The 10,265-nt window shown below is 44.2% G+C and overlaps 1 protein-coding gene across 9 annotated transcripts in view; it reads right to left on the bottom strand.

The window, feature by feature from the left end:
* The window catches only part of RPS24 (ribosomal protein S24), a 22,729-nt gene extending 13,499 nt beyond the window's left edge, over positions 1-9,230 (bottom strand). Inside the window, exons 1-8 of one of the 9 annotated variants that reach the window (XM_011928852.1) lie at positions 9,054-9,145; positions 7,576-7,641; positions 7,273-7,482; positions 5,682-5,792; positions 5,545-5,547; positions 5,006-5,023; positions 2,782-2,803; positions 2,316-2,397 (exon numbers count right to left, since the gene is read on the bottom strand). In XM_011928852.1, the coding sequence (XP_011784242.1) occupies positions 5,018-5,023; positions 5,545-5,547; positions 5,682-5,792; positions 7,273-7,482; positions 7,576-7,641; positions 9,054-9,056 (399 nt within the window). In that variant the 5' untranslated portion in view covers positions 9,057-9,145 and the 3' untranslated portion in view covers positions 2,316-2,397; positions 2,782-2,803; positions 5,006-5,017. Of the gene's footprint in view, positions 1-2,308; positions 2,398-2,781; positions 2,804-5,005; positions 5,024-5,429; positions 5,548-5,679; positions 5,793-5,963; positions 7,483-7,575; positions 7,642-8,541; positions 8,925-9,053 lie in introns of those variants that run through there. The other 8 variants (XM_011928828.1, XM_011928869.1, XM_011928861.1 and 5 more) reach the window with 8 other exon arrangements.
* Positions 9,231-10,265: the final 1,035 nt, after the last annotated feature.

Below are 10,265 nucleotides of genomic sequence, written 5' to 3'. Positions count from 1 at the left end.
ACACACACACACACGCAGATTAATGGAGATCATTGTTCATAAAGTTTAGGACAGCACCTGTCTCAGCTCCATGAGAGCACCGTGTAAGATGCTATCTTTAAGGGCAGCCTAAAATAAACAACTTGCCAAGGAAGAAAGGAAAAGTGCAGAATTGAAAGCTGCCTGATTACATAGGCACATCCAGCTACAAATAGAACTCATGGGTGTGGTGCTAGAAAAAGCTAAAAAAGCAGCACCCCAAATATTCACTGCAGGTACTCTCCCAGAACCACCTCTAGCTTTTCTCATCACTCTTCAAAGATCCCTACTATCTCTCATTTAAGCCACAGCTTCCCATCAGTGCCAAGCGGAAGGATGTGCTCCCTCAATAGATTCAGCTTAGTCAAGTTTGCATTTTATGGAGGCTCTTCCAAAGCCTGCTGACAGCACAGGGTAGCCTGGTTACTGTGAGGGCCTACAATGTGCTGAATCTGTCCACAATTTGAGTTCCCGCAAGTCCGTGCTTCCTGACACACAATTGCTTAGCACTAGTTTCCAAACTGTTTTCACAGTTGTTACATCCTCAGCCTCAAAAGAGCCTTGTGAGCCAGGGTAGTTAGCAGATACCCTTGGGAGCCCAATTTAAAGGCAAATTAACCCAAACAAGGTACCAGGTGACTTCCCCAAAAAAACACTCGGATGGACTAGTGGAAGAGAAGCAGGTAGCGCAGACAGAAGACCAGAGGGCAGGTAGAGGACGGTGTTAGCTGGCTGTAGGAGCGAAGGCTGTGGAGACTGGAAAATACCTGTGCCAAGAGACGCAGCCAGACTGGAGCCCTGCCGATTGTCATCACACAGGAAGGTGGGCTACTATTGCTGCTTCTGATATTTCAAGAGGTGGGAAATCCAGACCTTTATGTATAATTTGCCAAGTTTCCAAATGTTATGCCTAACAAGTCTCACAGCAAGACTGCCACGTTTTCTTTAATATCCCAACCCAAGGGGATCCTCTGGAAAAACATGGCCAAGCCTGAGTTTCATCCCACCTCCCTTCCCAAGGCTACTGGCTGAAAGACTACAACTTCTGCCCTGAGCACAGTCCAACAGAAAAGCCTCCCCACTTTGTGACTTTGAAGCCAACCTTCAATCGTTCAGGCTCTCTGCAGCTATGCCCTTTTTCTTCACATCAGAAACCATTCCCTACCTTTCAGTTCTCACTCAATTACTTCCTTCCACTCTCCCTGCTCAACTTAGCAATCAACTCCAGCTCCATGTCCCACCCTGTCCCTGCAGCACTGTCAGGATCCTCACCACCTTGCCTCCACAAGTTGCTCATAGGGTGCCTTCTCTGCTTCCACACTCCAGCTCAGTCACAGGGAACTGCATCTTGAACCCCAAGCTTTGCTGCCCCTAGCATTACCTTCAGCCTCTATGCACTATTCATCAAAAAATGCGAATCACATCAAAGACCCCATTCTTCCACACTAGCAAGCTATTTCCTGTTCCTAGCAAATGAGTAGCAGATTCCTTAGCAAGAGAACCCACAGCGCCAGAGGCCCTACAACCCAAAGTACACAGCCTCCGTAGATACAAAAACAGCACTCCAAGCGCTCCCTGGCCAGCAGGCCCAGCCCCATGACTTAACTCTTCACAGCCCTGCCCTCCCGTCTGTAGGTGCTCCACGCAGGGGCTCTCACCATCTTTTCTCCACAACATTCCACCACCCTTCCTTCCTGCAACCTCAACCCTTCTGCCTTCATGGTATTGCTTCTCCTGGGTCCCCTTCATGCCCAACCAAGTCTCAGTTCTCTACTGCTTCCTGAGATTTCTCCAGTTTATCTAGACATGCTACTTTATTTAAAGACACTCTTAGCCGGACGTGGTGGCTCACGCCAGTACTTTATGTGGCCAAAGTACAGCACTTTGGGTGGCCAAGGTGGGAGGATGGCTTGAGCCCATGAGTTCAATCAAGACCAGCCTAGGTAACAACACTAGATCCTGTCTGGACAAAAAAAAAAAAAAAAAACCCTCACTGTAGCCTCGAGTTCCTGGGCTTAAGTGTAATCACCCCACGCAAGCCTCCCAAAAGTGTTGATTACTGTGAGCCACTACACTGCATCCAGAGCGGCCATGGTTCTTACACAGCATTTACAAGTTTGACTCCCAGATGAACCCACCTAAGCTATAAACCAATCAGCAAACAAAACCCCATGACATTAAGTTTTCACTGAATGCTTCATGGAACATGTGAACTTGGGCAGCAACTGAGATCAGCAGACTAACCTCCTAGCAGTCCCAATAAACCGCAAATACATTTCAAACAACCAGACACATGAAAGTTTTTAGTTTATTAATCTGCTCGTGAAAAATCCAAAATGGACACAGGTAGCCTTTACTGCAGCACCTTTACTCCTTAGGCTGTGAATCAAGAGAAAGAAGTTTAGTCAGCAACTGCCTTTAAAATTCTTTAAAGTCTTAAATTCCAAAAGTAGTAACATTCATGCACCACAATTATTAGTAACCTAGAATATCAAGTTATTTTGATGTTATATTAACACAATGTAAGCATCAAGAAATAAAACTTACATTCAAGTTAGAAATAAAACAAAAATAATGGGCTAAATATTGCTAAACCTTAAAAACAAAAAAACTATGTCACTGTATTTTAAAAGGTTACAACTCTTCAGAGTATCTGTAAATCTACTTCTAAATGTACTACACATGATCTGCTTTTAAATTGCTACATCAGTACACCAAGGAGTCTAGTGATCTACATGACTACATGAAAAGCTTGAATTATACCTGTGATCCAATCTCCAGCTCACTAAATCAGTGGTGAAGGTAAAAAGAGAAAGGAGGGAAAAGAAAGATTTCATTAATAGTCCCTTTTCAAACTCAAAAATAATCTGCATTTAAGTGCATGCAATCAGGTACCTTAAAGTTGACCATTTTGTTCTTTGCAATTGTATACAGAGCACTCCTTCGAGACTCACTGATTTTATTCCTCCCAATTTTGACAATACCTTCCCTGATTACTGTAGTTCTTATGCAAACAAGGTAGCCCAACTTCACAATGAAGAGATTATTAAGCCAATGTGGTACCCAGGATGGCCTTGCCCACTTGTCAATGAAGTACATACCTGAGCCTCTGCCCCCTGCTCTGCCCAGCAACACTGTGCTGGACACACACCAGGAACAGATACGAGAATCATTACAGATTCAAGCTAATTTAACCTCAATGGGAGTGCTCTAAATGATCAGTCAAGTCTTTTAAAAGCTGCCTCAGTTCAATAAAAGATACCATTCACAGCCACAATAGTAGTACAAGTTAGTATTTAAAGAGAGGCATCAATTTAGCTGAACTAAAAATACAATTGCTCTTCAGATATGAGACTACTAATGCCTTAGTATAAGTAACTTAGTATATAACTCCACTGCAACCAAAAGGCAACAACAAATACCAGTTCTAACATCTGAACAAAACTGAACTAAAAGCAATATTGCTATGGCATTTCTTTGGAGCCAAAGAATTTATGTACTCAAAAGCACTGATTTTTCTAGCTGGCTGGCTTTTCAGAACAGTGCTGGTGAGAGGCACCAGTGTAACGAAGCAGGAATAGTGATGGCTCAGGTCTCCACAGGTAGCTCCTCCGTACATGTGGGACTCAAAGGCTAAGTGCACTAACTCGTAGGACTCAAAGGCTGAATGAAGAGAAGAATCAATGTGTTAAATATCTTTCAGACCTAGGTCAGAGGACAAATTTTGACTAATTCTTTTGCAACTTCTCTCAACAGGTACAATTCTCACAAACAGGGAGCGGTTAGTAAGTAGTTCTGCTGGCAGTTCATTCATTACATACTCCATGGCGCTGGGACGTCAATGTGATTACAGTCCTGGGCAGACAATCCCAGGTTTACTGCCTTGCCTGGCATGGAATCACTGCAAAAGCATGCCACAAGAACAAGGGCCTTCATTGATTCAAAATCCCACTATGCTCACCCCACTCCTACCCCACTTTACACATTACAATTTTAGACTGTTCAGATGTACAAAATTTGTTTTCAATGAGGTAACAGGCTGGGCACAGTGGCTCACACCTGTAATCCCAGCACTTTGAAAGGCTTAGACAAGAGGATCGCTCAAGTCCGGGAGTTCAACAGCAGCCTGAGCAACACGGCTAAATACTGTCTCTACAAAAAACTGGCAGGGCATGGTGGCACATGCCTGTGGTCCCAGCTACAAGGCTGAGGTGGGAGAATCACCCAAGCCCGGGAGGTACAGTAAACCATGATCATGCCACTGTACTCCAGTCTGGGTGATGAGAGACTCTGTCTCAAAAAATAAATAAATGAGGTAATGGGCCATTTTAACCAAGTGCTTGTGGGAAAAAGCATATCCACCAAAGACTTTGATATGAACCGTTACCTCAAACATTTTCTATTTAAAAAAAAAAAAGACACCAGGCAGAAAGTTGGAGATTAAGTAATAAAAAGCAATGGAAATGGTAAAAGGCAGCTCTGCATGTATTCAAACAGGACAGAGACTTTGCCAGATTTCACAGACTAGTTTATTACCAGAGCTACCAGGTTGGTTTCATGGCTCCAGAGAGGACTGCTCCTAGGATAAGACAGCGCTTTCCAAGCCCAGTGTTAACTGAAGCCATCTCCTAAGTATGTGGATACAGCATTCCCCAAGTGCAAGTTAAACGGCGCCTACTCGGTAAAGCACTCACCTTCCTCCAGTGAGTCACTTCACATGTAACATGCATTTTGGAGTTTCCAAAATAAACATGATTTTAAAAGTTTTCTCCTTTGCTCATAATACACTATCTTAAAACATATTAGGTTGGTGCAAAAGTAACTGCGGTTTTTGCCACCACAATTACTCTTGCACCAGCCTAAATAGCACTGGCATTATAATCGACCATACTATAAAACTGTCATCCAAAGGCCAACATGCAAAGCATCATCAAAGCAAACTCAGTGAAGGTGATGCATCCCCACACCGTGCTTACAATCTCAGTACCTGCCAGACACTTCATTTCTGATGAACAAGAAATCCAAGAAAGTAGAGAGGAAAAGCAAAAAAAAAAAAAAAAAAAAAAAAAGTTCACAGAACACTTGATTATTTGTTTAATTTAACAACCCAACACCTTAATTCTATTCAATGATTTACAACGTCCAACTATTTACAGCTAGCAAAGCTGGTAAAAAGCTGCTTAACGCTAAAATCACTTGTCTTGGCCAACTGGAGAGGAAAGCAATCCTGAGATCTCAGTTGCCTCTCCAGTGTGCCAGGAAAACAGGGCCACATTGATCCAACTGCTTCTTAAACCAGTGTCCATACTAACAAGTAAAATCACAGGGAATGAGATCCGCTCTGCATTGAAGGTTCTATGCCAATTAGTAAAATTAAAACTTCTTGTGATAGGCTTGAAAGATGCCCACCAGGATCAATGAACCAATGTGGCCCCCAGATTGTGCTGTGAGGTGACAAGGGGTGGGCCAAGCTACTCTACTGAGGTGTTAAGACACTATGCTACGTAATTTCTTAAAACATGTTACCTTCTGTAATCCAGAAGAAGAGGGAAAAGAAGAAACATTAAGAAATGTTATTTAAAAAATAAATAAAATTCCTTCTTTCCTAGAAACTAAAGACCTACAATTAATGATGTTTCTGTATTTTCCTTGATGAACTATACCTTTTTGCCAGCACCAACATTGGCCTTTGCAGTCCCCCTGACTTTCTTCATTCTGTTCTTGCGTTCCTTTCGTTGCTTTCTTGAGGTCTTTTTCTTCTCATACAGGCCATGCTGAATGAGAAAAGAGTACATCCAGGTGACTTGCAAACATTAAAATCATTACCCACCACTCTAGTAGGGAAGCTGACCCAGTCTGCGCTTAAGAAACACAGCTTTCTAAACCAAAACTTTACAAGTATATTCAATACATGTTTTTGCTAGAACAGAAAGCATCATCAAGGGATTTTAAGTATAGCATAGCCTCACGGGAAAACAAATGGTCCACTCAATACTATCTGAACAGGAAGTTTGGGAGACTGGCTGTTCTTGTCCAGACTTGAGCTCACAGATCACTATTTTTTTCTTCTTTTGCACTACCAAAACAAGGCACCTCCCAAGTGGTTGAGGGATCTCTTTCCATTCCAACTCACCATTACTCCCTGCTGACAGAGAAGCCTTTACAACCCCCACACTATGGAGATTCCGATCTACTCATCACCACTCTGCCCACCTTTGCACTTGCTGTTCCTGGGGCCTACAAGACTGTTTCTGTATCTTTACAAAGACTACTTTCAAATCTTTACAAGGATCTCAGCTTCAATGTCACCAGCTCAGCAAGGCCTTTTGAGAACATGAATGCAAAATCAGTTAAAAATAGTGCAGCCTCGGCTGGACGTGGTGGCTCATGCCTATAATCCCAACACTGGAAGGCCGAGGCGGGCAGATCATGAGGTCAGGAGTTTGAGACCAGCCCGACCAACACGGTGAAACCGTGTCTCTACTAAAAATACAAAAATTACCCGGGTGTGGTGGCACACGCCTATAATCCCAGCTACTCAGGAGGCTGAGGCAGAAGAGTCGCGTCAACCTGGGAGGCAGAGGTTGCAGTGAGCCACCTCTCTCACCTGCAGATATTGTGCCACTGCACTCCAGCCTGGGAGCTAGACTCTGTCTCAGAAAAAAAAAGAAAAAAGTGCAGCCTCTATCTATGACATCACCAGAATTTTCCCTCACAGCTATCCTATGGGAAGGTTCATCTAACAGCATGGGGTAAAGTGGGTTAAAGGAACAAACAAAAGCAGCACTTCAAGGTAATGATGCTTACTAGAATATAAACTGGGGAGCTTGCCCAGATCACTGCTATAGTTCACTCTGCAGTGTTCGACACTCAGTATACAATCAAAAACCTTTCCTGGTTCCTGGCTACCTATGGGTTTAAGCCCAGACTCAGACTTAATCCAAACTAAATGAATTTGGTGCCAGGCTACCTTTTCAAACACATCCCCTTACTTCCCCTCTGGAAAACAATCCTTACCCCAGCCCAACTCCAAGAACACTACTTCAGCTGCCCTTCTGAACTCAGCTCAAATGCCAGACTTCAATTCTGAACCTCTGTACTCCACCTGTGCATTTTATCAAATAACTTTTTCTTAACCCCTTCAGAGTTGTCTCCCAGATTGCTTGGTCTTGCCCATTTCACCACACTCACAACACAACGCCATTGAAAAAAATAGGTCTTCAGTAGCTGATGAACAAATGAAAAGACACCTACTCTTGCAAGTCTATGTTTGGGTTCATTTTTCTTTGCATAATCCAGGGAGTCATAAATCATGCCAAAGCCAGTTGTCTTGCCACCACCAAAATGAGTTCTGAATCCAAATACAAAGATGACATCCGGTGTGGTCTTGTACATTTTGGCTAGTTTTTCCCGAATTTCTGTCTTAGGCACTGTTGCCTTCCCGGGGTGAAGAACATCAATGACCTAAAAGGAGATACCAAGTTTAGTGTTCACTACGATAAAATACATCTTCAGAGTAAAGGACAATTAAGCAAAGATTGACGTGCCCTTTCTTACCATTTGTTTCCTCTGAAGTAGTCGGTTGGTCATGAACTTTCTAGTGCGGATAGTTACGGTGTCATTCTGAAAACATTAACACTCTGGTTAATAAAACTACTCAAACTTTTCTTGGCCTTGCTGTGATTTTTCAAGACCTAGAATGTTGCAGTCCAATTTGTAGCCATTAGTCATGTAGCGAATTAAAGTAAATAAAACCCACTGGGCAGGGCCAAATTCACAGGATACACCTAATACATAAAATACCAAGAAAATATAATGGTTTTACATGAATCTGTACAACTTACTTCACTAGGGTTATGTGTATCTCTGGGGCAGGGTTTCTCAACCTCAGCACTACTGATATTTCCATATGGATAATTAATTCCTGTTGTGGGGACTGTGTGTTTTAGAATAACTATAAAAATCCCAGCCCTCCAACCACTAGAGGCCAGAAGGTCTTCCCACCTCTCCCAGTTGTGACAATCAAAAATGTCTCCAGACTTAGCCAACTGTTCCCTTAGGGGAAAAATCACTACAGGTCGAGAATCACTTCTCTGGGGTAAAAACTGCTGTGGCTCATATAAAGGTCACACTCAATGAACTGTGTTTATCATGTCTTGCACAAACGTGACCCAAACCTTGTACTCACTACGTGCATGTCATCTATCCTTCTAGAATGGCCACAGCAGAGATCAGAGAAAACGATATTCCCTTCTGAAGGACTGAACTGCATCTTTACTTAATACCTAATAAAGAATGTAGGCATTAAGCAATTTACGCTAACAATTTTACCAAAAAGGAGGCGCAAGAGATTTTCATAGAAGCAAATGACTTGCTAGAGTTTCTCCATTTCACTTTGAGAAACCACACCAAATTAAATCCACGTCAGTGGTACTCAATTCTTGGGGGAAAAAAAAAGATTGCAGATAAGATTAAAAACGGATCCTGGAGAAGCTAATAACGCATGACTGAGGGCAGGACTACCTTTTTATAACATCCCTTTCCAGGGCCTGTTTCCCCAGTATGAAACATGAAGATCCATTCAGCTGACAAGTTTTATAGCTTACACGTGGAAATGGTTTCACTTGCCGCAACTCGCCCAGGCGCTGCCAGCACCTTCTTCACCTCTTGAGCTACCATCACCTGCAAGCCGCCTACCTAGCCCAATTTGGAACTGCAGATAAGATGTGCCTGCCAGTGTCCATCTATCCCGCCCCGCACCCCCATCCACTGTGCTCCACTAAGTCAACAAGCGCCAAGTTCCTGCACTGCCCAGGCGCTGTAACCCGAAGCCCAGCGGGTCCGGGTCTGCAGCGCAGCCCGCCAGCCCGCATTCCCTGCCAACAGCCCCGAGCCTCTCGACAACCATCCTCCGACAGAAACGGCCAGAGAAGAGCAACCGGCCTTCGCGCGCCTATAGCTCAGATACTGGGACCCGGGGACGAAGGATGGCTCGGATACGCGGCAGATGACTGCACCGGCCCAGGGAGACTCACCATGATGGCGGCCTATCTTCAGATAGTCAGGGAGGAAAAGAGAGCCGCTATTCGCCGGCCAATCATATCAACGCGCACGGAAGGACCCCGGGAAGCGCCGGCGTGGGGGCGTGGCCGCGCTGCGAGGCTGACCGCGGCGATGCCTGATTGAAGCTGCCTACGGCCCCGCCTCACAGACCTTTGGCCACACCCCTGGAACTCTAGACTGGCCAATCCGCAGGCAGAACAACTGGAGCCGACTAGTTTTACGCAAGCAGGTGTTCAATTTCAGTTCAATTTATTATGTTGAATTGTACGTATTTGAATTCCGGTAAACCAAATTAGTTTAAATTGCCTTCTTCCGAGTTAGAGGTGGGTAAACTTGGAAGGCATCTTAGGATATCCTCTCTAACAGTCTTCTGTTTATACAGCTAGGGAAACTGCAGAAACCCTGACTCTAAAACCTTTGTTATTTCAAGTACTTAACATTGCCCATTCTAATTTATTATTCCTAAGTATTATTTTTTGAGACTTTTATGATGAGTTTTTAATTTAAAAGATCTCTTTAATTTGTATTTTTCTGCAAATCTTGGTCCTTATGCAAAATTAGTGTTTGAAAAATATTTGGCTGGGCGCGATGGCCACACCTGTAATTCCAGCACTTTGGGAGGGCGAGGCGGGCGAATCACCTGAGATCAGGAGTTCGATACCAGCCTGGCCAACACGGCGAAACCCCGTCTCTACGAAAAAAAAAAATTCAAAATACAAAATACAAAATTAGCCGGGCGTGGTGGCTAATGTCTGTAATCCCAGCTACTCGGGAGGCTGAGGCAGGAGAATCGCTAGAACCCAGGAAGTGGAGGTTGCAGTGAGCCAAGATCACGCCATTGCACTCCAGCCTGGGCAACAGGAGCGAAGAAAATCTGTCTCATAAAAAAAAAAAAAGAAAAAAAAAACAAAAACTGGAGGCCGGGCACAGTGGCTCACGCCTGTAATCCCAACACTTTGGGAGGCTGAAGCGGGTAGATCACCTGAGGTCAGAAGTTCGATACCAGCCTGGCCAAAATGGCAAAACCCCGTCTCTAATACAAAAAAAAAATCTGGGCGTGGTGGTGCATGCCTCTAATCCCAGCTATTGGGGAGGCTGAGGCAGGAGAATCGCTTGAACCCGGGAGGCAGAGGTTGCAGTGGGCTGAGATGGCGCCATTGAACTCCAGCCTGGGCAATAAGAGC

The sequence above is a fragment of the Colobus angolensis genome, unplaced genomic scaffold (assembly GCF_000951035.1).
Source record: "Colobus angolensis palliatus isolate OR3802 unplaced genomic scaffold, Cang.pa_1.0 Scaffold12, whole genome shotgun sequence".
NCBI classification, from domain to species: domain Eukaryota; kingdom Metazoa; phylum Chordata; class Mammalia; order Primates; family Cercopithecidae; genus Colobus; species Colobus angolensis.
The sequence above is the reverse complement of the archived record's forward strand: the minus strand, read 5'-3'. Positions and strand labels throughout refer to the sequence as shown.